The sequence below is a fragment of the Pseudoliparis swirei genome, chromosome 3 (genome assembly GCF_029220125.1).
Source record: "Pseudoliparis swirei isolate HS2019 ecotype Mariana Trench chromosome 3, NWPU_hadal_v1, whole genome shotgun sequence".
Classification (NCBI taxonomy): Eukaryota; Metazoa; Chordata; class Actinopteri; order Perciformes; family Liparidae; genus Pseudoliparis; species Pseudoliparis swirei.
The window spans coordinates 1,994,142-2,022,054 of record NC_079390.1 but is presented as its reverse complement, the minus strand read 5'-3'; the positions used below and the strand labels follow the sequence as shown (position 1 = coordinate 2,022,054).

Here is a 27,913-nt window from a genome sequence, read left to right as displayed (position 1 = left end):
TGTTAACTGTGCATGATTTCATGACACGTGGGCACCATTTAAAACACGAAATAGTTACGGCTGAAAAGAAAAAATCTGACCTTTATAAAACACTGACAAAACTTTATGTGATACAGAGTACAGTCAGCTACATCGACCACCTTAAAGTACACACGTCTGGTTTGTGTAGCTGTAGAATGGCATAAGAATTAAAAAAAGACAGCGTGTGTATAGTTTAACATCAGCTGTGCATGAAACCCAAAGCAATGCTTCTTTCTACTTCATGGAAAAAAAACATTCAGATAGTCAAATGTCGATAAACACAGAAATTATACGAGATCAATACCTTTTAAATAAAGGTGGAAAAAGCCTTTGTTTAAATGTACAATAAATATGTTGATGATCATATAACATCCTTTAAAAAACGAACTGCGGCCCTTCGTCGAACGTATTCTTTAAAAAAACGGATTATGTTTATATATATAAAGCAAAGTGTCATCAGCATATCATTCAACATCAACAGTGTCAACCCTCCTTTATGACCATGTCAGTAAAAATACGTGATGATTAAAAACATGGACCACAATGCATCGATCCATAAACAATATTCTAAATGAGAAATAATAATGCAGGACATGTATGAATAAAGTATTTACTGTATGTTATCGGGGATATGAGGCTATAAAAAGGAAAAACCATCACGGTGAACACACATCTTGTATCTGCTCGGGATTTATGAAAGTCATAATCTCCCGTATGCCGTCTTCACAGATTGTGGCCTGAGGAGCTGAATTTAGATTTCCTCTCTGCTCTTTAAACCTTTTCCACGGCTCTGGAACAACAACAAAAAGCTTGAATTAAACTAGAAATAATCTAAACCCCAAAAAAGAGGGTTTTCCAGAATTTCGAATCATAATACCTTCAGCAAGTGTTGCAAGTAACGTGTAATTTTCTGGATGATCCACAAAAGCTTTTCTGAAAACGTCACCAATTTCCATTAATTGTAAAACACCTGCGTGAATAGAGAACTCGGGTGAGAGTCGTATATCTGTGAAGCAATAGCCGACTGATTATTTGTCTTCAAGGAATAGTTGGAAAATACAAATATCCATCTCTTGCAAAACGGATGCAGCTGTCGTTCAAATATGATTTACTAGTATGTGCAAAGATGCCCAGAGAAGCATAACGACAGCTTCAGTTGAGGAGATGGATGCCACTCATGTGTCTATAGCAGGAATATGAAAGTACAGCCGGAAGCTGCTAGTCGTTTAGCTGCTAGTCGTTTAGCTGCTAGTCGTTTAGCTGCTAGTCGTTTAGCTGCTAGTCGTTTAGCTGCTAGTCGTTTAGCTGCTAGTCGTTTAGCTGCTAGTCGTTTAGCTGCTAGATGTTTAGCTGCTAGTCGTTTAGCTGCTAGTCGTTTAGCTGCTAGATGTTTAGCTGCTAGTCGTTTAGCTGCTAGACGTTTAGCTGCTAGTCGTTTAGCTGCTAGTCGTTTAGCTGCTAGTCGTTTAGCTGCTAGATGTTTAGCTGCTAGTCGTTTAGCTGCTAGTCGTTTAGCTGCTAGTCGTTTAGCTGCTAGACGTTTAGCTGCTAGACGTTTAGCTGCTAGTCGTTTAGCTGCTAGACGTTTAGCTGCTAGACGCTTAGCTGCTAGTCGTTTAGCTGGTAGTCGTTTAGCTGCTAGTCGTTTAGCTGCTAGTCGTTTAGCTGCTAGATGTTTAGCTGCTAGTCGTTTAGCTGCTGGGCGTTTAGGCTGCTAGTCGTTTAGCTGCTGGTCGTTTAGCTGCTAGTCGTTTATCTGCTAGACGTTTAGCTGCTAGTCGTTTAGCTGCTAGTCGTTTAGCTGCTGGGCGTTAGCTGCTAGTCGTTTAGCTGCTAGCCGCTTAGCTTAGCTGCTAGCCGTTTAGCTGCTAGTCGTTTAGCTGCTAGTCGTTTAGCTGCTAGTCGTTTAGCTGCTAGTCGTTTAGCTGCTAGTCGTTTAGCTGCTAGTCGTTTAGCTGCAAGTCGTTTAGCTGCTAGTCGTTTAGCTGCTAGTCGTTTAGCTGCTAGTCGTTTAGCTGCTAGTCGTTTAGCTTCTAGCCACATAACTTGTTATATTTAGTCATTTTTAATCCGTACAAAAGGTTTTTTAGGCATGTTGTATGCTAGTCTCGAGCCGTTTATCCAACAGATTTCAGCGAGGTGTGAATCTTCTCGTCCGTCAAACTTTTCCTTCATCGTGGATATTATTCGTCGTGCTTCCCACCAGGAGTCGCGGTCCCTTCCACAGCCTTCCACACGTGCACTTCCACCTCAGCGGTGTGTTGTCTTTCAACGGCGACGATCCGAACCGCGTTGGGTGGATCCGCTTTCACAGGCGAGTCCACTTTATACACCGAGAGGCTGTTCTTGGACCCGCCGCCACACCGGGTCTGGTTACTTCCAGCTCTACTTCCTGAAAGGAAACAAAGCCGACGTCACGTGGCCGGCGTTGACGGCCGATCGACACGACGGCGGCGCGAACCCTTCATTATGCGTTCGACTACCTGGACACGACTTGCAGCACTTTCCCGCCGTTTTCACGGGGTGTTGGCACGGGTACTGCCTGGGACACGCGGTGCGTTTGCAGTCCTGGAGGCCGTCGGTACAAGTGCACAGGATGCATTCCAGGACCTTCCCCAAAACCGGGTGCCAGGCGTCTCCGTGCGAGTACGTCCTGCCGTTGTATAAACAAGCTGAAAGAAACGGGGGGGGGGGGGGGGGGGGAGACGGACACACACAACGTCTTTAGAATTAAACACCCCTGTGCGCGATCGTTCCCGCGTCTCACCTTTTCGTTGTTTCCTCTGCAGGACGATCTTCACGGTGGTCTCCGACGCCCCTTTGAGGTTCAGTTTGCTGAGGCTCGGGCCTCGAGGTGAAGCCCTCGCCCTGAGAGGAGAGGCCCGGTCGAACCGGGGTCTGCTCTGCTCTCCGGAGCACCGGTCCACCGAATGTCTCTGATGTAAACAGATAGAACTAGAACGGGCACTCGGTAGAGCGCATACCTTCGCATATCACAAGATTGGGCATTGAATTATGAACATTTTGGCATTTGTTGCATGCCAATTGGATAGAAATTGACCGTGCTATGGTAAAAAGAAGATGTTGACCTTTTCATGACCTTGACCTTTGACCCGATTGATCCCAAAATCTAATCAAATGGTCCCCGGATAATAACCAATCATCCCACCAAATTTCATGCGATTCGGTTTAATTCTTTTTTAGTTATGCGAGTAACACGCATACAAATAAATAAATAAACTAGAACGGGCCCTCGGTAGAGCGCATACCTTCGCATAACACAAGATTGGGCATTGAATTATGAACATGTTGGCATTAGTTGCATGCCAATTGGACAAAAATGTATCGTGCTATGGTAAACAAAAAGATTTTGACCTTTCCATGACCTTGACCGTGACCTTTGACCCGATTGATCCCAAAATCTAATCAAATGGTCCCCGGATAATAACCAATCATCCCACCAAATTCCATGTGATTCAAGAAGATTTGACCTGTTCATGACCTTTGACCCGATCGATCCCAAAATCTAATCAACTGGTCCCCGGATAATAAACAATCATCCCACCAAATTTCATGCGATTCGGTTCAATACTTTTTGAGTTCTGCGAAAGATTTTGACCTGTTCATGACCTTTGACCTTGACCTTTGACCCGATCGATCCCAAAATCTAATCAACTGGTCCCCGGATAATAAACAATCATCCCACCAAATTGCATGCGATTCGGTTCAATACTTTTTGAGTTTTGCGAATAACACGCATACAAATAAATAAATAAATAAATACACGGCGATCAAAACATAACCTTCCGCATTTTCAATGTGAAGGTAATAAAAACACAGTTAAACACAGGGTTCTTACACATGTTGACCAGTGGATTTCCAGGACTTTTCCATAACTTTAAACCAAATTTCCATGACCAAACTGAAATCTCGGTATAAGCATGAAAAATGTAGAACATGTAGCGTATTGAGAGCGTACGCAGGCTTATATTTTGAGCGTCTTTCTTTAAAAAAACATATTAATTATTTCAAACTCGGCGTGACTGAATATGTGATTATAACAAATTTCCATGACTTTTCCAAAACTTTTATGATTTTAGTTTTTTCCATGACTTTTCCAGGCCTGGAAATGACCATTTTAAAATGCCATGACTTTTCCAGGTTTTCCATGACCGTACGAACCCTGTAAACACGACATTTAGAAGTGGAGCGGCTCCAGATCACTGAGTCGCTGCCATTTCAGATTTTTTTCCAGCAATTCAAATTAAATATTGTTGTTCTTCAGCCCGAGCGGTCCAAGGGTCGTTAGGGATTCGACAGCTTTGTCTTGAATGTTCACTGAAAGATGTTTAAGACTTGTCCTTTAACTCCCACGTAAAGCAAATCTCAAGGACTGCATTCTTTCATCTACGTAATATTTCAAAAATCAGGCACATCTTGTCTCAAAAAGATGCAGAAAAATTGGTTCACGCGTTCGTTACTTCGAGACTGGATTACTGCAACTCCTTATTATCAGGCTGCTCTAATAAGTCTCTTAGGTCCCTCCAGTTGATCCAGAATGCTGCAGCTCGTGTTCTCACTAAAACTAAGAAAAGAGATCACATCACTCCTGCACTAGCTGCTCTGCACTGGCTCCCAGTAAAATCAAGAATCACTTTTAAAATTCTTCTCTTAACCTACAAAGCCTTGATTGGTGATGCTCCATCATATCTTAAGGAGCTTGTCGACCATATTGCCCCACTAGAGAGCCGCTCACTAAAATGCGGGACTACTTGTAGTTCCTAGAGTCTTAAAACGGAATGGGCCTTTGCCTTTGGTTATCCTCTCTCTTTTATGGAACCCCCAATCAATTTCAGGAGGCAGACAACAGTCACCTCGTTAAGAGTAGACTTAAGACCTTCCTCTTTGACAGAGCTTATAGTTAGGGCTGAATCAGGTTTGCCCTCCAGCCCTTGATATGCTATGCTGCTTATAGCTGCCCGGGGGGTTTTAGGGATGCCTGAGTACCTATCTCCTCTTTTTCTCTCCTTAAGGATGAATTTTCATCTCTCAATCACACGTTACTAACTCTGCTTTCTCCCCGGAAGTCCTTTGACTTCGTCTCATGGGGTCATCGGACCTATGAGGGCAGCATAAATCTATCTGCCTGATGGATCGTCTGGTCGTGGAATTCCTGCTCATGACTACGCCACTGTCCTGTTGAGACTACCACTCCTCCTCCCCACCGCCATCTGCCTGATGGATCGTGGAGGTCTCCATCGTGGAATATGCCTACTATGAACTATTCATACACTCTGTCATATTCATTGAATGTATTTTAACTCTAAATCTGTCCTTCTGTACACATTACATCTATTGCATCTGTCCATCCTAGGAGAGGGATCCTCCTCTGTTGCTCTCCTGCAGGTTTCTTCCTTTTTCCCCCTGAAGGGTTATTTGGGAGTTTTTCCTGGTCCGATGTGAGGTTTTGGGGCAGGGATGTCTATGTGTACAGATTGTAAAGCACTCCGAGACAAATTTGTAATTTGTGAAATTGGGCTATACAAATAAACTGAATTGAATTGAATTGAATTTTGAATAATGTGATTTTTTAAAATAATCGCACAGCGAGTTCAAAAGGTCAGCTCCCCTGTAACCTCCGTGTTGCGTTCAAGGACACGTCATCAGAGCTGAATCTTCCCTGTGAGACTTGAAAACCCCAAGGCCTGTAATTTAAGTGCAGCTGCTCAACTCATAGCACATGTTTACATGTTCAAGGGGAGTAAAACCATATAAGATAAGTTTATTATTATTTATTTGAACGCACCGCGCCTCTGTTGAGTTGCTGGTTCCCATCCTCCGTTGACGAGGAGCCGCTGGTGCCGTGATCTAGAGACCAGAGAAGAAAGAAATGACGACGATGTTTTAATATGGAAGCTTAAGAATAATCATACAAAGACTTTAAGTTAAGTGGGATTGCATCATGACGACATCATTGTGATTCATTCTGTTTACTTCGTGTCATTTCCCATCGATACAATTATTATTATTATTATTAAGCCATATAATCAGGCAGAGTACTCAAATTATTACTGCAGATATAAATATACAAACAGAAAGAAGCCTTTTCTTTCTCGGCTTCGGAGGAGTTCGATCACCTTTACACACCAAACAGCAGGTTTCCTGGACCGCGACGGGGGAGGGGCAGGTGATCGGTTGGCATGTTTTCAGGCCGCAGAAGATGTTTCCATTCTGAGAAAAGGAGGAGTGGGATAGAATTCATCTCCAGGTACGAGCTCCAGGGAGCGAAGACCTCATGTTTTTCAGATTAAGAGAAACAAACGACACGACACAGTGTCTCCTGAGATCCATTATCCTTGAAACGCATCAACACAAATGTGAAGAGACGTCTCGTTTGTTTTAAATATCCCTTTTCCGCATGTAGACCGGTCCTCTCCCGCTGATCGGAGACAAAGATGTCTTCATGGCTCCAGGACACAAGTAACTACAAATACCTTCAGTATATTACAAAAAAGAGGAAGAAAAAATCAAATGTAATCAGGACAATTTGTTAAAGTTCTTTGAGACACCTTAATAACTTCTTTGAAAAACTATTTAAGGAAATGGTTCTTTAGAGAACCCTGGTTTGAAAGGTTCTTTGTGGAACCAGAAATGATGCCTTAAGGAACCATTTTTTAAGGTTCTTTGAGACACCGTTATAGGTTCTTTGAAGAACTCTTGAAGTAAATGGTTCTTTAAAGAACCCTGGTTTGAAGGGTTCTTTGAGGAACCAGAAAGTATGCCTTAAGGAGGCATTTGTTAAGGTTCTTTGAGACACCTTTATAGGTTCTTTGAAGAACTCTTGAAGGAAATGGTTGTTTAAAGAACCCTGGTTTGAAAGGTTCTTTGAGGAACCAGAAATGATGCCTTAAGGAACCATTTTTTAAGGTTCTTTGAGACACCTTTACAGGTTCTTGTAAGAACTCTTGAAGGAAATGGTTCTTTAAAGAACCCTGGTTTGAAAGGTTCTTTGAGGAACCAGAAATGGTTCTTCTACGGCATCCCTCTGAAGATCCATTTTCGGTTCCAGATGGCACCTCCATGGTTCTGTGTGCATGAACACATGTTCTAATGGTGAGGAAGACATCGGGTGGAGTTCCGTTGTGTGTCTCATGTAAAGCCTTTATCCAGTATCATATTTAAAACTCACTGGATTGAGCTTTTGTCACATTTCTTTCAAGAGTCAGAAACATCTGAGAAACACGACTCATCTCATCACGGTAACTTCCCCCAGGAGCACAAACGACATCGTTGGAGACTTCACGGGCTGCATTTCAAACGTCGCCTCTCTTCAAACGCAGATGGATGCCGTCACTCACGGAGCACGTGCACAGGACGCACTGGTCGCTCCGCCTGGACGGGAACAGGTCGAGCTTCGTGAAGCTCTCCCCCGGCCGGTAGACGCTCCCGTTGTGCCTGCAGGATTTGGCGGACGCCCTCAGGCCTGCAGGGACCCGGGGCTCACCTGAGAGGGGGATAAAGTCACACAGCGTCTCCCTCTCATTTAAAAAACGGGTCATACCTGAGCATCGTGGGCAACACTGCTGAGGCTCGGCCACCGGGCGTTCACACGGCAGAGCCGGACATTTGATGATGTTACATTTCACATGACCTATCTGAGAGAGAGAGAGCAATATAAGGGTTTAACGAGCACCTTTAAATGCAGCACACAGAGCACTCAGTGAGTTTTTTGGTGCACGGGTCCAGTGGAGATGTTTGTTCAGAGGGATCTTGACGACGGTACCTCAGAGCAGAGGCAGCGCATGCAGAACATGAGGCCAAAGGGCTCCAGGTAGGGATGCCAGCTGTCTCCTGGACTGAAGGTCTTGTCTTTAAAGGTGCATACCACCCCGGGCCCTGAGTCCAACAGCAGGACAACAACAACAACACAAGATGGACAACATATGTCAAACACACACATGAGTTAATGCCAAATCCACTTTGAGTCATTCAGAGAGAAACCTATTGATCCCACTTCAGTCCATTCAGCTTAATGTGAAATGGCTTCAGACAGAATTATATAAATAAGCTTTAGCAACCAAAAAGAATAAGAAAACAAGTTGTTTAGAGCAACAGAGGATGTTGATCTTAAAATATGACTTGACATAACTTGCCCCGTTGTCCTGCTTGCCTCGGTTCTTACCTTTCCGGGGTTTTAGCTCCGTTCCTGTGACCCAAATGATGAGAAAGAAGAAACATGTGGGCTTCATTTTTGTTTGTTACATGTGCGTGACTGAGTGTTCAGCGCGCAATAAGTCTGCTGCTGCCGGACAGGCACTGCAGGACACCGTGAGACGAGGTTAGGAAAAAAAGAAAAAGAAAAGAATCCCCCAAAAAATGCTTCTTGGTAAATCTCTGGCGCCCCCCTCAGGAGAGAAAAGGTACTGCCGGGTCAGAAATACGGACGTGGAGGAGGTGATGAGATATTATATAAGTAACAGGAAGTGTTTTGCAGGAATGGACAGAAAGGATACGCCCCCTTGTTTTTAACAGAAGATAGTATTAAAGCCCTCTGCAGTAAAACTACAGTTGTAAAAAAAGAACTAAAACCCTTCACGCACTAGGACCATGCGGAACTCCTCCCTCGCGCTCCCGTGGAGTCTCTGCAGGTGTCGTCTCACGAGTGTGTGAGGGCTCTCGGGCCTATATTATATGATATTATTAAATGATATTATGTATTTCTGTAAGTCAGCATTCGATGCAGACTTTCCCCGAGGGAATTACCCACAATGCATTGCAACGTGACGTTAAACCCGGGGTTGCAAAAAAAAATAGATTGTTATGAAAATCCCTCTCCATCCTCTACCACTCATTTTTTAACTGGCATTTTAATAATATATGTTTTAATTTATATAGAGCTTTTAGGATACTCAGACCCTTTACATGTTATTCATACACCGTAGACACAGATACAGGGAGACATTTGTTGCTGATGTATTGGATTAAATGTCTAAAAACAGCTAAACATTCAAACTAATTAATAAGGACAACGTAGAGACAAAGACTTAATACTGACTTCCATTTATTAAACACACATGGGGTGAATTCAACAGTGCGACCATGTTTAAAATCACATTAAGATCCTTAAAAACTGACTTGGAAGAAGAAGAAAAAAGAAGATGTCCCCGATTTTCCTACAATTAGTCGAGAAGCCATCAACGAGCTCATGAATAATAAAACGCATCATTTGAATGAACAAAGACTTAAAATATTCCTAAAACCGACAAAAAAAACAGCATTTTTCTAAAAGGAGCTTTCCTCTTGAAACGGCAGAAAGATCTGGAAGCGGAGGAGAAAACACGACATCCCGAAAGACGGCGTTCTTAAAAGCTCAATATCGTCTGAATACAAACCGGCCCGAACGCACACAACCGTCTATCAGCCAAAACAAAGGCCTTTAAAAAGTTATGTTGAGGATGTGTGAGTTTAGATAGACACCGTGTGTGTGTATATGTGTGAGTTTAGATAGACACCATGTGTGTGTATATGTGTGTGTTTAGATCGACACTGTGCGTGTGTGTGTGAGTTTAGATCGACACCGTGTGTGTGTGAGTTTAGATCGACACCGTGTGTGTATATATATATGTATATGTGTGTGTGAGTTTAAACACCGAGAAACACGGATGACCACTTAACACAGGGCATACTGTAACTGGTCCAATCGTGTGTGTGTGTGTGTATATATGTGTGTATATGTGTGTATATATGTGTGTGTGTGTATATGTGTGTGTTTATATATGTATATGTGTTTCTGTGTGTGTGTATATGTGTGTGTTTAAGTGTATATGTATGTATACGTGTGTGTGTGTATATGTATATGTGTGTGTGTGTGTATATATGTGTGTGTGTATGTGTGTGTTTATATGTGTTTCTGTGTGTGTGTATATGTGTGTGTAAGTGTATGTATATGTTTATATATGTATGTGTGTTTATGTGTGCGTGTATATGTATAAATGTGTGTATGTGTGTGTCTATGTATATATGTGTGTGTGTATGTGTCTATGTATATGTGTGTGTATATGTATATATGTGTGTGTATATGTGTATGTATATGTGTGTATATGTAAATATGTGTGTGTGTGAGATGATTGATAATTGGCGTCACAAGTGAATGATGAACCCGCATTAGAAACCATCACCTGAGCGTCCTCCACCGAACGGGGTTTCCTCATTTCAACCGACAGACAGACGTTGGTGCACACACACAGTTATACTCTTAAAAGATATTGCATTATAGGATCACACACACACACACACACACACACACACACACACACACACACACACACACACACACACACACACACACACACACACACACACACACACACACACACACACACACACACACACACACACACACACACACACACACACACACACACACACACACACACACACACACACACACACAGGATCCTCAGGCGCTGCTGCCCTCCTGCTTCAGCCGTTTCTTGGCCCTCATCTCGTTCATGGCCTCCTCGATGGAGCGCGTGTCCCTCTTGTTGGCCGCCGGCACTGAAGGAGCAACGACAACGCCGACGTGAGCCGAGGGCCGGCGGCGGCGTGAGGCGAGCGAGGCGAGCGGCGCGTCGACTCACCGCAGCCGTACGAGCTGTTGGCCTCCAGCGTGTGCGCCGCTTCCTTGGCGGCCGTCGTGCCGATCAGGTGGCTGTACTTGTCCCGGTAGTTGGAGTTGGGACACGCCTCCGGCTTCTTCGTCCGACTGGACTCGGCTTCCTCCAGCGCCGCCTGCTCCTGAAGAAGAAGAAGAAGAAAACAGAGCGGGGGGGTGAAGAAACCCCGTCGTCAACCGCCTGAGCTGCACTGCAGCAAAGCATCCTGGGAGTTACCTGGCAATATTAAAGTAAAACATATATAAACACACACCTGCTTCTCCTCGACCTCCTCGAGCTTCAATAGAGATAATTCATGACTCATCTCAACCTCACTCCTCAGAGGTTAGAGAACGTAGAGCAGTCGACTGAAGATGAAACCACGGCAACGAGATCCAGAGAACAGATGTCATGTGACCAGATGAACAATAGATGTCATGTGACCAGGTGATCAATAGATGTCATGTGACCAGATGAACAATAGATGTCATGTGACCAGATGAACAATAGATGTCATGTGACCAGGTGATCAATAGATGTCATGTGACCAGGTGATCAATAGATGTCATGTGACCAGATGAACAATAGATGTCATGTGACCAGATGAACAATAGATGTCACGTGACCAGATGAACAATAGATGTCATGTGACCAGATGAACAATAGATGAACAATAGATGTCATGTGACCAGATGAACAATAGATGTCATGTGACCAGATGAACAATAGATGAACAATAGAGGTCATGTGACCAGATGAACAATAGATGAACAATAGATGTCATGTGACCAGATGAACAATAGATGTCATGTGACCAGATGAACAATAGATGTCATGTGACCAGATGAACAATAGATGTCATGTGACCAGATGAACAATAGATGTCATGTGACCAGATGAACAATAGATGTCATGTGACCAGATGAACAATAGATGTCATGTGACCAGATGAACAATAGATGTCATGTGACCAGATGAACAATAGATGTCATGTGACCAGATGAACAATAGATGTCATGTGACCAGATGAACAATAGATGTCATGTGACCAGATGAACAATAGATGTCATGTGACCAGATGAACAATAGATGTCATGTGACCAGATGAACAATAGATGTCATGTGACCAGATGAACAATAGATGTCATGTGACCAGATGAACAATAGATGTCATGTGACCAGATGAACAATAGATGTCATGTGACCAGATGAACAATAGATGTCATGTGACCAGATGAACAATAGATGTCATGTGACCTGATGAACAATAGATGTCATGTGACCAGATGAACAATAGATGTCATGTGACCAGATGATCAATAGATGTCATGTGACCAGATGAACAATAGATGTCATGTGACCAGATGAACAATAGATGTCATGTGACCAGATGAACAATAGATGTCATGTGACCAGATGAACAATAGATGTCATGTGACCAGATGAACAATAGATGTCATGTGACCAGATGAACAATAGATGTCATGTGACCAGTTACATGAACACAGGTGAGCGTTGTCTTACCTTCAGCCGGCGCCGCTGCTCGGCCACCTTGGGGTCCCACTCCTCTCCGCTGCGATAGGCCTCCAGCTCCTCGTCGGACGGGGCGAACTCCTGCCACGGCGCCACATTATCATCTTATTATCTTATCATCTTATCATCTTATTATCTTATCATCTTATTATCTACTCCAGAGGTTCTCCACCTCGTCTCAGGTTGTAACCCTGGGAAATATGGTTTCAGCCAAGTACCCCGAACCAGCGCCAAATATGTTTGGGGTTGAACAGATTATCTAACATACAGATTAATATATCGGATTTAATATAGAATATATAGATTCAGTTTCTAAATTTACGATTACATTTCATTGAATATTTAGGAAATAACCATTTAAAAAAGGATTTCTTGAATCGGATCTACATTACCGGTGAGACGTTTTAGGACACCTCAATTTCTCCCGTTTTAAATTTCTCAAAGTACTCTGAAATTGAAACAAATTAATAATTTGAGATGAATAAATAATTAATTGGATCATTTTGTTTAACAAAATGCAATCCAGGTGTTTGACTCGTGGTGCAGGTCCGACAGCCGAACACACCTCTGGCTTTCTTCCGCCAAATGGGGGCGTTCTAGAACTTTGGACCGGTGGTGGATATTGAAAGCAAAACAAAAACTGACCTTCTTGAACAGCATGACGTAGCGGCTCTCCTCTTCCTCCCCGAAAGAAAAAGAAGTCAGACCGGCCACTTCTGCTACGTCGTGCCTGTGAGACGGAATGAAGGGCGGCGTTTAGAAACATGACGCAAACTAAATTGTTTTTTCTTGCATAAAAAGAAGTTTTTAGTACTTATCTGAAGTAACTACTTACAGTATACTCCTCTCAATCTTCCCCATGGGATTGTACTTTCGTTTCTGTTGTAAACTGTCCTGAATGAAGTCAGACACTTCTTTCTCCAGCTGAAGAAGGAAAGAGAAACAGGGTGATGAATACCAGTGATCACTTTATTAGGTACACTTCTACAATCTAAAGAGCCTGGGATGATTTCCTTGACATGGTCATAGGAGGTTCATTTATATGATTTAGCGTGGATGTCATACCTCCCAGTGTAATACAACAATATGATGGAATAGTTCTCCAATTATCCTGATATTTAAGCTGAATTAGAAAAACAAGCAGAAAACAACACTTCATATTGTCCCCTTATGAAGTTGTTTTTGCGAGTGTGTTTTTTACAACTAGAAGAAACATTGAAGCCTTTTGTTCCACCCAAAAAAGTATAATATGCACTCTCTTTTTAGCTGTTTTTAGTCTTCACCAACTCCCTAAATGCCAGAAAAAAACCAACGATATAAATAATATAACCTTTAACCACGACCTCGATAATAAACACAATGGAATTCACACATTTCCGCCCCACGTCAACAAAATCTGAACATAAAAAAGGCTTAATTTATGGGCGAGCTGCTGCATTGTGAAGCATTATATTGTCGTGGTTTAAGGCCACGTGTGTGTTTATAAATGTGAATTAAGATGTTAACACCCGAGCGCTCACTTTTCTCCTGAACTCCGCTTTCCTTTTTCTCTCGTTTTCCTCCATCTTCTTGAGTCGCGCTGCTTGCTCTGGAGAAACAAACAAAAAAAGGACAGAAATGTACGTTTTAAATTTAGTTTCCTTTGCGTCCGATGGCATTTAAAAGCTTCCGTTGTGAACGCACATCACACAGTGCTGCAGCGACGGACAGAAGTCACGAAACAGGCTCAAGGGGTCATGATGTCTAGGGTTGTGTCTTTAAGATGTCTAGGGGGATTAGCAGAGCCAGGATTCATCACAACCGACGTGTTGCGTTCGCATCAGATAAAACTGGCCATGCATGGAAATAATAGGGGCTTAGAATACATGTTTACATGAAGGCAGACCACCATTGATGCTCTGAGGCATCTTGTTACCTTCGCATTGAAAATGCAGAAGGTTATGTTTTGATCGACGTGTATTTATTTATTTGTATGCGTGTTACTCGCATAACTAAAAAAGTATTTAACCGAATCGCATGAAATTTGATGGGATGATTGGTTTTTATCAGGGGACCATTTGATTAGATTTTGGGATCGATCGGGTCAAAGGTCAAGGACATGAAAAGGTCCAAATCATATTTTTACCATAGCGCGGTCAATTTTTATCCGATTGGCAACTAATGCCAACATGTTCATAATTCAATGCCCAATCTCGTGATATTCGAAGGTCTGCGCTCTACCGAGTGCCCGTTCTAGTTTTCCATGTCAACATCCGGGAGATTGTTTCAGATGAAACAGTACTTTAGTTCTGTTTATATCACAGTAAAAGTGCCTCTTGGAGTCTGACTGATAAATAGATATCGCCATTTTAACTGCAGTAAATGCTGAAACAATACATTTGTTTCCTCTCAAGTGCTTCGTTGTGGTGCAGTGCTTCAGAAAGTTTAGCTTCCCCGCATCTCTCTGGGTCCAGACTGTGACCTCCGGCCTTTAACCACGAACCCTCAGCGATGACTTGAAGGCTCAACTGGCCAATGGCAAACAGCCGGAAACGCTCTCCTCGCGCGTCCTAATCTTTTACACGCATCTAAGTTCTTCGTCGTGTCCTTTTCAGCCGCTTCAAACGACCGCAGCGCGAGGTAATATTTAGGCAAAGCGTAAAGTACCTCGAGCCTTTCGTCGGCTTTCCTTGTCGCCGACGGTCGGAGGCTTTTCCATCGAGCTTAAGATTGAGCCCAGGAGGTCCGCCATCTTGGAATGATAGGGGCACACACCGTGCAGTTGTTGTTGGCGGCAGCTGCACCGAGCTGCGCAGGCGCAGATGTGCGGACTTCTTCTTCGCCTGGTTGAATAACCGGCGTCTGAAACACGTATCGCCACCTAGCGGCAGAATTTAATTAACTCGTAACTTCTACTTCTGCTCGAGTAGGCCCATTTCTTAGCTGTACTACTTTATATCAATAATGTATACGTCAGTTTATAAAATAAACATTGTTTTGGAGGAAAATATCAAACAATACATTTAAAACGGATTAAATGGGTACACTTTCAGCTCAAAACGTTATCCAGAGTGACCTTGAATCTACTTGATCTATTATTCATTGGGAAATAAATAGTCAATTTATTTTTCATTCATCAACATTTTTTACAAGGAATCACAAAAGTGAGTTTGAGATGAGAGATTGTATATGTTTTAATCTTCTAAGGAAATTTGCCTTTAAGTTTTAATTGTACTTCGTTGGGACACTCTTTGAATCAAAAGCTTGGAGGACGTGATTTGTCCCTAAAGGTGTTTTCTCTGTCCATGTGTGTGTGTGTGGGGGGCATGCCGCACAAGTACATGTCTGTGTGCCTATGTGGTGTTGTTGTTGTTGTTGTTAACGATCCACCCCTGGGTCACTGGAGCAGTGTTTTTGTGTTATTCAAGTGTAGTTTCACAGCATCAGCAAAAACACAAGAACTACGGCCACATGAGGGAGAGAGGGAGAGAGAGAGAGAGAGAGAGAGAGAGAGAGAAGCCAGACGGACAGCTCACTGTGAAACACTCCTTGGTTCTCTTTCCCTGGTTCTCTCTCTGGTTCTCTTTCCCTGGTTCTCTTTCCCTTGTTCTCTTTCCTTGGTTCTTCTTCCTTGGTTCTCTTTCTCTGGTTCTCTTTCCCTTGTTCTCTTTCCCTGGTTCTTCTTCCTTGGTTCTCTTTCCCTTGTTCTCTTTCTTTGGTTCTCTTTCCCTGGTTCTCTCTCTGGTTCCCTTTCCCTGGTTCTCTTTCTCTGGTTCTCTCTCCGGTTTTCTTTCCCTGGTTCTCTCTCTGGTTCTCTTTCCGTGGTTCTCTTTCCCTGGTTCTTCTTCCCTGGTTCTCTTTCTCTGGTTCTTCTTCCTTGGTTCTTTCCCTGGTTCTTTCTCTGGTTCTCTTTCTCTGGTTCTCTTTCCCTGGTTCCCTTTCCCTGGTTCTCTTTCTCTGGTTCTCTTTCCCTTGTTCTCTTCCCCTGGTTCTCTTCCCCTGGTTCTCTTTGAAGGAGTCCTTTGTGGTCGAGCCACAGGAGACGTGTGTATTAAACAGAACCCTTTAATATGTAGAATCTGTGTTTGTGGTGACCGGTCCAGAACCTTCACATCTCTAAAGCCCGGCACAGGGTGCCCACTAAAGAATCGAGTAAGCTGCTCGTCCTCCTGGCCTCAGACTGCCTCATGCAGTCTTTGTTATTGTGGCTGTGACTCCTCCCCCTCGTGGTGCGACATGCTGTATAAATGCAGCCCGTCAACAACCGTCTGAGAGACGATTGGTACCCAAACATGAAGAGACTGAGCTCGGTTCTCCTCGTGGTTCTCCTGATGCTGGCGGTCGGGGAGGGTGAGCAAAGAAAATCACCATTTGAAGCGAATGCTCAGCCTCCACTGGAGGAGGTTGTTGTTGTTGTTGTTTCATTTTGCGTGGCTCTGAGGAGAAGTCAAACAAAATGACATCATCACAACTTTAAAGTTTTCTTCACCATTCAGTCATTTAAATGGAGATGACGTCCAATATTTGAAAAGTTAACTCAGTTAGATAAGCAATGATCCAGACCCGCAGTCCTGGACCTGCGGGTCTGGAGGACTCTGCAGACGGTTCTGCTTCGCCAGGGAGAGCGTCGCCGGTCGTCACGGCTGCCCTCCGAGACACAGGTGAGACCAGCGCCTCCTGGCGAGGAGCGCACGGCGTGAGGAGTGACCGCTGCGCTCGCTCTCAGGTGCTGTGCGGTCGGAGCGCCCGGCAGCTCGGACGTCGGCCCTGCGGTGGAGTCTGCCGGGGAGCGGTCCTGAAGTGGACTTTGTGCGTTTAGTTGGGTCTGCAGCCGCTGGTGGGTCCATCATCGAGGGAATCTGATCCCGTGTTTCACATTTAAGAACATCAAAGCTTCGTGAACCGTCGGTTCTGAAATGATGAAGTGTGGCCAATAAACGCATGAAAAATAAATCGACTGATGTTTCGGTTTGTGGCCATTATATTATATTGTATTAAATAATATTATATTAAATTAAATTATATTAAATTACATTATATTAAATTATCTTAAATTAAATTATATTACATTTAGTTTATGTTTTTATCCAAAGTGACTAACTCAGGGTTAAGTGTCTTGCTCAAGGACACGTGGACTAGGGCGGGGATTGAACCACCGACCCCCCGATTGAAAGACGGACCTGCTGACCTCTGACACAAAGTTAATAGGATAATAATCATGAAATATACCACCCCAATTACAGTAATTATTTAAATTCAAATTTCCATGACCAAACATTTTGGTAATCTCTGTGCAGACATGAAGTGAGAAAATGTCATATTTAAAATAACAAAGAGGATTCACAAGTACACAGTATATAACCTTAAATGACTCAAATGAATACGACACAATAGTTAGATTAAAGGAAGAAACATTTATATACATGTTTATTCTTTTAATCTAATCTATTGTTTAACACTAAATTTGCACTGCGAGTATGAAAGAGCGTATGTCTCTCTTTTGAAAACATATTCATTTTTTAAAACTCAGTGTAAATGAAGATATGAATATAACAACATTTCCATGACTTTTCCAAAACTTTTGGGATTACATTTTTGTTCAAGGACCTTTTCAGGCCTGGAAATAACCATTTAAATGCCAGGACTTTTCCAGGTTTTCCTGAACCCTGAAATGTCTTTCATGGCTTCGTTTCGTGTCATTTTATTATGAAATGACACTCTGAAAACCAAGACACTCACCGTGGTTTAAATACATCGAGCAGCCAACCTGACTCCATCTTTCAAACATGGCCGATGGCAGGAGGTGGGGAAAGGCCTGGAGGCGGCTCGTGAACACCGGCCGCTGCGTCGTGCCCCTTGTGGTCATCAGTGGAATGGCAGTGAGCAGCGTAACTACACCACCACCAACCCGTTTACAGGAGTCCGTCTTCACAAAGCCGACGACTCAAATGAGAAAGTTACGACAGGATGGAGAGATTTTTTTAAAAGTCTACAAAATAAAAGTATTTCCACCTCACCGGGAAGTTCAACCATAAAGACAAAAATAGTCTCATGAATCCAGACTCGCCCTGAACCCACCGGTCCACCGCGCTGCAGGATTCTTTCACGGTTTAGATCATTAGTGACTCTTTGCCAACGCAAAGAACATTTTCTAAAACGACCTTTAACCTTTGGAGTTGAGCGGGCTCCCAGCGGGAAGAACCTCCTCGTGCTCTCGGGTCCAGGAAGTAGGAGGAACGTCTCGCACTTCGACCGCCGTGACGGTTCTGACTGGCGGACGCTCGCAAGCCCGGCAGGTTGGGAAGGATCTCTGTTAGAGGTCAACTATATAAATAAATATAAATATATGTATTTTTTTATTTATATAAATATGTATATATTTTTTAATATAAATATATTTTTAGATATAAACACATATAAATATTCATTATATATATATAAATATGTATTTATATAAATATATTTATATAAATAAATATATACTTGTATAAATATATTTATATAAATAAATATATACTTGTATAAATATATTTATATAAATATAAGTATATTTATATAAATTTATATATAAAAATATAAATTAATATATATATATTAGTTTAAAATCTGACGGTACAGAAAGGTGCAATCTTTCACATTGGTGGCAAAGCACAAACAAGCTATTAAAAATGTTGTTTCCCAGATATAATACTCAATAAGGAAATCGTTTAGCAATTATCTAATGATCAGCCAGAGAAACTGATTATCTGGAGAGATGTGGTGCCGTGTGTCCGACCCGACGCTTCGTTTCAAAGGTTAAAGTGTTCCACAAGAAATCAAATCTTGTTTTTAAATCTCCACGCGATGTCAAAGGAAGTGAAAGAAGAGTGCAACGACAACAACGACGCTCCTTTCAAACTGTTTATAAAAAAATAAAGAGCCAATCTAACAATCCGTGTGCCTGCCAGGACAGAACGAAGCAAAACACGGCAGAACTTTGCAATGTACATTTCCCGCGCGTGGTGACCGAGCTCGGGTCGGCGGGCCGTCTACTACAAAAACTCACTAACTCACAAATTGGCAGCGAACATTAAAAAAAAAAAGAAGAAGAAAAACAAACAACAACATCCACTGGAAAAGAACAAAAAGCAGTTATGAAGTTAATATCGACGACATTAAAACAAATCTTTGCCAACATATTTACATCGATCACTTACTAAAATAGAAACATCTCCGAAACGCTGCGATGGAGCCGCTCTCAATAAAAAGGAGGATGTTTGGTCGGATCCAAGAAGCAGAAGACCCAGAAAATATTTTGGCGACGCTTCACGACAAACAGCGTGTTGATATTTTTACATTTTGATAAAGATCGTATGGATATACAAAAAAAAAAAAAAACGTTAGAAAGTGATTCCGATGCCGTTTGGATGTTGGTCCACGAGGGACGACCTCGTGACCCCGTCGCAGTTCTCCCATCTTATATTTTACATTTAATTACGCTCTCGGGTTGTTGTTGACGTTGTGAATGACATGTGAAGGTCGGGCTATGGCTTTACTGTTATTAAAAGAACTACGTAAATCACTGCATGCGACAGATTCACTTTTGCAAAAGAGACGTTGGGCCGATTTACCTCGAGCCTCGAGGACCCGGGAGTGATTTGCTGCTTTCGAAAACTCAAGTTTACACTCAAAACAGCCGAAAAAACGACATCATGGAATAACGCATCGCTGTGATTTTGAACTTTTATTTAGCCGATGTCAGCTTTTTAGAGGCACAACTAAAAGTATATCTTCCTGCTAAAACGTCATTATTTCGTTGCAGCTGTACGAGGCGATAACAACAGATTGTAATATTTGATAACTTTGATAACGCGTTTGGTATCCGTGCGCTTTGTCACGAGACGTTTCGGGCTGTTTGGAGCGCAGCGTTCTCCCCGTCTTCAGCGCTCGCGTTGAGCCGCCGAGCAGCGTCTCGGGTTTGTGCGATTTAGGACGTTTTTCATCAGAATGTGGACTTTACAACGGAGACGGCTTTAAGGGAATTCAGCTCAGAGGCCTATTTTGCAACAAAAAAAAAATAACGGCAAAAACAAAACGTACATCAGGGTCGGAAGATGAGACGAACACATCGGCGACGAGCAACGGGCCGAATCTTTGTGCCCGGTGGAATTTGTTTGACCGTTAAAAAATTCCCCAAACTGTGAATCCATACAACGGGATTCAAGGCTTCAGACATGATGCAGATATTTAACCACGGAGAGCTCGCGTACACGGCGTCTACTGTCGTTGGGATGGCGAGAGCCACGCGACGCACGCTCTAGCGTGGCTCCGGTTGTTGGAGGGCGCCGCGCGGTTTGACCGCGTGGAGCTAACGGAGCAAAAACACCGTCACCGCCGGAGGAAGCGGTGACGCTGGACAGTTGGGGGGGAAAAAACGTCCGCCCCATCGCCCCCCCGACCCTCATGTGGATATAACGTATATTGTGATGTGGCGGTGGCACGGAACAAAGTTATTAAAGTAAAAAGATATATCGCGATTTTTGTGTGTGCAAACGCACGCGGCAGAAGAAAAAAAAGAAGCGCCGTTAGCAAGCGGCTAGTCCGAGGAAATGATGGGATGGGCACGTCTTCCGGTCGTCCGGCTCCGGGTTCGACCGGGCGGAGTCTCGCCCCAGTTCAGTCCGTACGGTTTGAGAGGTTTTTAAACAGGCGCCTCTTCGTCGTTTAGAAAAATTAAACTCCACTTTTTTGGTCCCATTCTCCTTTTTTTTCTCTCGAAATGTCATCCTCAGCGTCTGAAAAGCTGGAGGAGCAACGGCGGAGGAGTCCGGATGACTCGTTGCAGTCCGGTGGGGGGGGGGGGGGCTGGCTCGTATGCATGTGTGTGGCGCCGTGGGCTACTCACATTCCGTGATCTTCAAGGCAGGAGCCGTCATTTGTGAAACAAGTAGATTGGCCTCTGAAAACCTGGAAAAGAAAGTTAGAAACTGGCGTCAAGATCACGTGGCGAATGAGACGCGGCGAGTACGTCGGCTCTCAGAACGAGTGAATTACCTCGAATTGAACACTTGGGGGCCCCGAGGAACTCGGCGCTGGTGAAGCCCACCTCCGTGGTGAGGTACCATGAAAACTGGTCTGGTTTGAGGCGGATGTCGTGAAAATTCTTTCCGATTTCATCCTGTATAAATTAAAAGAAAACGTGTATTATAATTCAACCAGGCTTTAAAAATCACTCGTACCCGACGTATATGAGCGTTGTTCCAAAAGCAGGTTCACACACGTGTCGACCAATGGGTGACCAGGACATTAAACCAAATTTCCATGACCCAAAACATTTTTTAATCTCTGTGCACACATGAAAAAGCGAGAAAAATGTGCAATTATGAAAGAGCGTATGCCGGCTTATATTTAGAGCGTCTTTCTTTTAAAAAGCATATTAATTATTTAAAACTCAGCGTAAATAAACATGATTATAACAACATTTTCATGACTTTTCCAAAACTTTTGTGATTACATTTTTTCAAAGGACTTTTCAGGCCTGGAAAAAAACATTTAAAAATGCCAGGACGTTTCCAGGTTTTCCATGAAAATGAACCAGTTTACTCATTTTTGTTGTTTGAGATGGTGTTTGGCTAACAACTAACGGGACTACCAGTACTCCCACAAGTACTACTACCAGGACTACTACCAGTACTACGACCAGTACTACTACTAGTACTCCCACCAGTACTACGACCAGTACTACTACCAGTAGTCCCACCAGTACTACTACCAGTACTACTACCAGTACTCCTACCAGTACTACTACCAGTACTACTACCAGTACTACTACCAGTACTACTACCAGTACTACTACCAGTACTACTACCAGTACTCCCACCAGTACTACTACCAGTACTCCCACCAGTACTCCTAACAGTACCAATACCAGTAGTCGACACATCTTCCTAATTTAACTCATATACTCATATTCAACATATGAATATCACACATTTCCAAATCTTTTAGGATATTTTCCCCCGCCAGGACTTTTCAAGAACCATTTTACCAGGACGTTCCCAGGTTTTCCAGGACCGTACGAACCCGGAAAGGTCCCGGTTTGCGTGATCAGCCTTGGCCATCTTTCACGTTCTCACCGTGAGCTTCTTCCTCCTCACGTAGGAGTCCCAGGGCTGCGGCTCCAGGATGAAGATGCCCCCGGGGCGGAGGTGGCTGTAGACCCTCTTGAAGAGCCGCTTGAGGCCGCAGTCGCCCCAGTTCAGGTGGACCCACTTGGTGACGCTCAGGCACATGATGACGTCATACTCCGGCCGCTGGGTCACCAGAAGATTATCGTTCTCCAGGACGTAATTGGCCTGAAAGAAGACACAAAAAAAGAGGTTTGATGATGAAAACACGGACTTGAATGGACACATGTGTTATAAATAGGGGTCGAATTCAAGGACACGTCAAAGGAAACATCCAGTAGAGTAAGAAAAGCTCTACAGAAGAATCCATTGTCTTTCTGATTGTTAATTAGCATCAGAGCAATTAATCCTAATGGGCAAATCCACACATTCTATGCTTCAGTTACGCATATCGTTGTGATATTCTTAACCCTTCGGCCTCAGGAGGGGTCAAAAGGTCAGCCTGGATACCACGGTAGACTCGTCAAACAAATATGAGGCAGCATGACACGTCTCCTTTAAGTCCGGCTCGTCGTGCAGGCCGGTGGGGGGGAGGGGTGCCGAGGCGGCCGTCTTGAGACGTTTCACTCATTTAAAAGATAAGCTCTGTGCCGCGCCGCCAGTATCTCTAATGCTGCTAGGAGGAGGAGGCGTTTATCGATTTCATTCAGGAACAGGACGGTGTCTGCATCTCATTCATTCATGTAGCTGCCTACACCTAAAGAGGCACGAGGCCAGTGGAGTGGACACACTGAAAGGAGAACAATATTTAAAACATTTTCATTTTTAAGAGAAAAGCCGTCAAATATTAAGCCGTGGGGGGGGGGGGGGGGGGGCACCGACTGCTTAATAAATGCTTCCAGACGCATTGCAACATCAGAGAGCTTCCTCTTTACTGCTTTACTCCAACTTTAAGTTAAAATCACTGGCAGCTTCGGGGAAAAGTTAGCGACTGACAAAAAAACATAAAAGTGGACCAACTAGTGGGGATTCCCTCCACAAGTGAAGATCAATTGAAGCAATTCAGAGAATGAAACTGATAAATTGCTTTATACATTTTGTCTTAACTCATAAAGAGGCCTGAGTCCTTTTGACTGGGAGCAGAAGAAGAAAAAAAACAATTTCATTCAACTGTAATAAATATTTCTAGGTTTATATTATATCCAAAATATATTAAAAACAACAAAAGAGTTGTGGAATGTGCCGAGGATATACTGGATATATTTCATCTATTCACACACAATGCTAACTTGCATGTAATTGAAAAATGTTAAAATAAAACCATCTGTTTGTTGTCCAGATAAGACACACAGTATTTAAACTGACCGTGCAGAATAGTAATAAAATAGTTGATCTAGAGGCAAGACAATTATCACCAGCAACTGATTCCAGGGAGAATATTTCACCGCACAGTTTTACGCCGAGTCCTCTTGTCAGACCTCAGAGTGTGGCCCCTGGCGGCTTTAAAAAGACACGTGATCACCTTTTCTATAAGAAATTGAAGAAAAATATCCCGTGCTTTTATTTTGAAGGTTTAAGATTAATTGGATTTCTGTTATAATATTAGAGACGTTACCATACGTACAATATTTCTACACTCAAATGCAAATATTTAACGATATATGTTCGAGGAGTTTATAAAGTGTTTCCGGCCCTTTAAGAGGGCGGCCATGATGCCGATTTGGCCCGCGGTGAACACGAGTTTGACGCCCCTGGTGTAGACGATGTCGGCTTAATGCAGTACGTGGCTAACTGTGAACTAATGTCGTATCTTTCCACTATAATCAGGGTTCTTACACATTTTGACCGATGGATTTCCAGGACTTTTAACCAAATTTCCATGACCAAACTGAAATCTCGGTATAAACATGAACATTTTAGAAAATGTAGCGTATCGAGAGCGTACGCCGGCTTACATTTTGAGCGTCTTTCTTTAAAAAACATTAATTATTTCAAACTCGGTGTAAATGAACACGTGATTATAACAAATTTCCTTGACTTTTCCAAAACTTTTATGATTTTAGTTTTTTCCATGACTTTTCCAGGCCTGGAAATGACCATTTTAAAATGCCATGACTTTTCCAGGTTTTCCGTACGAACCCCGTGTAATCCGACGCCGTCTCACCTTGACGAAGGACACGTTAGAGGGGAACTCTCCGGGCCGCGGCGTGGACGCCTCCGTCAGCGGCGGCGCGGCGATGGGGCCCCTGGAGATCCGCAGGGACACGGGGAAGGAGCAGCTCCCGGCGTGAGTCTCCTCGCCGTCCGCCCGCTCCGCTTCCTCCGCCTCGCCGCCGTTGTCATTTCCGGCCTCTGCAGAACCGCTTCCTCCTCCTCCTCCTCTCTCCGCCGTTTTCCCGTTTTCCTCGCCGCCGTTCCCCTCGCCCCGCCCGCCGCTCTTCTTCTCCCGCTGCAGGTGCCGGGCCTTCTGGGTCTGCACCTCGGACAGGTAGTGCCGGATGTTCTTCCGGGCCGCGTGGACCAGCCCGCCGTCGATGTCCAGGCCCAGGATGCGGGCCGGTCGGAGCGTCTTGGCGATGTAGAGCGTCAGGTGGCCCGAGTTGCACCCCAGATCCAGGACGTCTTTCCCCTCGAACCACTCCGGGCGAAGCAGGCGGACCCGCGCGTCCTCGCTGGCGCCCGGGTTGCGGTAGCCGTAATACTTGTTGTAGTTGCCGTACTGAAACTTCTTCTTCTGCTGCTCCTTCGCCTTGTTGAGGGGCTGCTGGCGACCTCCCGGGACGCTCTTCTGACCGCTCCTCGGCGTGCGGAAGGGCTGAGAGAATCCGCATCCCGGCGTCTTCCCGACGGGCGTGGAGTGGCTCGCGGGCGTCTCCGTTTTACCAGAGTTGCGCCTTCGCCTGCGTCGGCCCGCGTGCTGGTTGGCCGCCGCCCCCGACGCGGAGGAAGCGGACTCCTCGAGAGACGCGGACGCCGTCTCCTCCTTGCAGTCGGCCGGGCGCTCGCGGGAATCCTCCGCGACGCCGGAGACGCCGCCGGACTCTTTGGAGACATCGAGTGCAGAGCACGAGGATAAAAGACCTGGAAGTGGCGTGGAGGTGCTCGCTTTCACCTCACCTTTTCCTGATTCTGAGAGGTTTACCTGTGCGGTTGAAATCCCACTTCCACCGCCGCCACTCCCTCCTCCTCCGCCGCCTCCTCCTCCTCCTCCGCCGCCTCCTCCGCCGCCTCCTCCTCCGCCTCCTCCGTGGTGTCTGTTGCGGTGTCTCCTCCTGCCGCCGCTCTTGAAGGGCGACACCATGAAGCTGCCGTCGGCGATCCCGCTGTTCAGGTTCAGCGGATCCGTGATGTCTCTGGGGATGAGGATCTCCACGGGGTCTCGACTCTTCGCCGGCAGCGGCGAGGACTTGGGCGTCTCGGCGTTGAGCGCCCTGTTGACCTCCTCGTCCAGCAGGCTGTTGAGGTTCAGCGGGTCGAAAATGTTCCCGCCCAGGAGGAAGTTGGTGGGCAGCACGGAGTCGCTCTCGGAGTTGGCCCTCCGCCTCCTCTTGCCGGACGTCAGGTGCTTGAAGCTCGGGTTCGTCGTGTTGCGGCGCTTCGCCAGCTTCGTCTGCTGCGGTTGTTTGGAATGGTGAAAGCTGTTCCTGCGATTGACGTTATTCTCGTTCCCCGCGGCGGCGGCGGCTCCCCTCGCGGCGGTGGCGGCGCCGTCCGAGCCGCCGAGCGCGTCGGTCGCGCCGCCGGAGCGTTTCGGCGAGGCTTCGGCGCCCGACGCCGGACAAGCGGCCGCGAGAGCGGGGGTGGCCGCCGTGCCCTCCACCATCGCGGATATGTCGCCGTAACCTCCGGCGCAATCCGAGAGCTGCAGGGATGAAGCGGCGCTGGCGTGCGGACTGCCGGTTTTTACAGTGTCCTCGTCAACAGACATCTCCACTGGTCGTCAGGGCCGATGCAGACATGGAATGGATTATTTTTCTTTTTCTGGATCTGAAAGTCACATAAAAAAAAATATCAGTCAAGAAATGAATCCTTTAAAGTGTAGTTTCACATATACATACTACTTGAATATGGAGATTCTCAAATTTAAAAATGAGAGGTCAGCTGCAGTGCACGTTGTGGTCAAGAGGAGGAAGCACCAAATGGCCCCTCACAACTTACCGCTGGAAGAATCACTAAAGTCGGTCGGGTCTCACGTCACCGCCATTATTACCTTCACATTGAAAATGCGGAAGGTTATGTTTTGATCGCCGTGTATTTATTTATTTGTATGCGTGTTACTCGCATAACTCAAAAAGTATTAAACCGAATCGCATGAAATTTGGTGGGATGATTGGTTATTATCCGGGGACCATTTGATTAGATTTTGGGCTTGATCGGGTCAAAGGTCAAGGTCATGAAAAGGTCAACATCTTTTTTTTACCATAGCGCGGTCAATTTTTATCCAATTGGCATGCAACTAATGCCAAAATGTTCATAATTCAATGCCCAATCTTGTGATATGCGACGGTATGCGCTCTACCTAGTGCCCGTTCTAGTTACACCATTTAATGATGTCACCTGAGGCGGTGTCTGCTCACTTCTTCAGCGGTTTACGTTACTGACATGAAAAGTTAAGCCCCGCCCCCTTCACCACCACCACCCCCCGTGTGTTGGACAGTTATTTAGCTAGCTCCTAGCTCCTCTCGCGGGGGCCAGCACACTCGAACGTCGCCTCAACGTCCGGACCCAAAAATAAATACAAAGACCCTCCTTCAAGTACCCACCTACGCTCCGCTTTCCGCTTTTCTCCCTCTTTTTTGAAAAATAAAATAAAAATACGCGAGTCACATTGTACGTAAAGTGGTCCTCCTCCTCTCTCGCAGATGGCCACCTATATACGCAGTCAACAGTGTAGTCACCATCAAAGTAACAGTCTCACCTCTCGGCTCTCCCCGCCTCCGGCTGGACTGTCACTACCGCGCGTGCGCACTCTCTCTCTCTCTCTCGCGCTCGAGCTCGCAGCTAACGTTAGCTTAGCACTCGAGTAGGCGCTATCAACACAACGGTCGGCGGGCGAGCGAGCGCGCGAGCGATATGACCCGACGCGGGTCCCGTCCAGCGGTCTAACGGCTCCTCGGTCTTCCTCCAGCGGGGCTCGTCGAGACTTTTCTTCCGGCTGAAACTCGCTCGTTTAGGCGCCCAGCGTCAGGCCGGTTGGCGGAGACACGGTTCCACTCGCGGATAGAGGCGGCATGGCGGCGCATCCGGGCTCCGAGCTGTAAGTCCAAGACGACTGGGGCGGAGATCTCCGACTGGGAGGAGAGCTCCGCGGATATGATAATGAGCGCCGCTGATCCTCGTGCGAGGAAACGTTGAGGCTGCAGAGCCTTCCCCCGTTAATAAGTCAACTATTGTTCATATTAAAGCGGAACGTGTCCCGTGACACTGGGAGTGTTTTGCGTTTTCTTTTAATGCATTACTTTACATTATTAACTTATTGTCCTCATCCTAACGTCACATTACATTGTGGTAACTGTTTAGTATACCTTCAACACATTATATATATACATACCGTATTTTTTGCACTATAGGGCGCACTAGATTATAAGGCGCACTGTCAATGAATGGTCTATTTTCGAT

The 27,913-nt window shown here is 44.9% G+C and overlaps 4 protein-coding genes across 7 annotated transcripts; 1 reads left to right on the top strand and 3 right to left on the bottom strand.

Moving 5' to 3' along the window:
- Nucleotides 1–61: 61 nt before the first annotated feature.
- Nucleotides 62–8,310, bottom strand: chrdl2 (chordin-like 2). Of its 3 annotated transcripts, XM_056411374.1 has the most exons (11): nt 8,204–8,310; nt 7,805–7,917; nt 7,583–7,676; nt 7,380–7,525; nt 6,159–6,252; nt 5,828–5,889; nt 2,789–2,957; nt 2,505–2,693; nt 2,225–2,413; nt 899–991; nt 62–811 (listed from the first exon to the last, which is right to left on the bottom strand). In XM_056411374.1, exons 1-11 carry the CDS (start codon nt 8,268–8,270, stop codon nt 678–680), a joined length of 1,350 nt encoding a protein of 449 aa, XP_056267349.1. In that variant the 5' UTR covers nt 8,271–8,310; the 3' UTR covers nt 62–677. The 3 variants fall into 3 exon arrangements, with proteins under 3 accessions (XP_056267349.1, XP_056267347.1, XP_056267348.1); XM_056411372.1 differs by lacking the exons at nt 62–811; nt 899–991 and having other exon boundaries at nt 1,879–2,413; nt 7,805–7,945; nt 8,205–8,310; XM_056411373.1 differs by lacking the exons at nt 62–811; nt 899–991 and having other exon boundaries at nt 1,879–2,413; nt 7,805–7,939; nt 8,205–8,310.
- Nucleotides 8,311–10,396: 2,086 nt separating this feature from the next.
- spag7 (sperm associated antigen 7) lies at nt 10,397–14,962 on the bottom strand. The gene is made up of 7 exons (XM_056411375.1): nt 14,856–14,962; nt 13,730–13,797; nt 13,045–13,133; nt 12,855–12,939; nt 12,201–12,290; nt 10,662–10,818; nt 10,397–10,578 (listed from the first exon to the last, which is right to left on the bottom strand). The coding sequence occupies exons 1-7, from the start codon at nt 14,938–14,940 to the stop codon at nt 10,481–10,483; spliced, it is 672 nt and encodes a 223-aa protein (XP_056267350.1). The 5' UTR covers nt 14,941–14,962; the 3' UTR covers nt 10,397–10,480.
- A 1,518-nt stretch (nt 14,963–16,480) lies between these two features.
- On the top strand, nt 16,481–16,853 carry defbl2 (defensin, beta-like 2). The gene is made up of 2 exons (XM_056411487.1): nt 16,481–16,542; nt 16,739–16,853. Exons 1-2 carry the CDS (start codon nt 16,481–16,483, stop codon nt 16,851–16,853), a joined length of 177 nt encoding a protein of 58 aa, XP_056267462.1.
- Nucleotides 16,854–19,074: 2,221 nt separating this feature from the next.
- Nucleotides 19,075–27,710, bottom strand: mepcea (methylphosphate capping enzyme a). 2 transcript variants are annotated; one of them, XM_056411581.1, is made up of 5 exons: nt 27,213–27,710; nt 24,459–26,281; nt 22,304–22,522; nt 21,222–21,345; nt 19,075–21,134 (listed from the first exon to the last, which is right to left on the bottom strand). In XM_056411581.1, exons 2-5 carry the CDS (start codon nt 26,220–26,222, stop codon nt 21,100–21,102), a joined length of 2,142 nt encoding a protein of 713 aa, XP_056267556.1. In that variant the 5' UTR covers nt 26,223–26,281; nt 27,213–27,710; the 3' UTR covers nt 19,075–21,099. The 2 variants fall into 2 exon arrangements, with proteins under 2 accessions (XP_056267556.1, XP_056267557.1); XM_056411582.1 differs by lacking the exon at nt 27,213–27,710 and adding an exon at nt 27,058–27,194.
- Between the last annotated feature and the right edge of the window lie 203 nt (nt 27,711–27,913).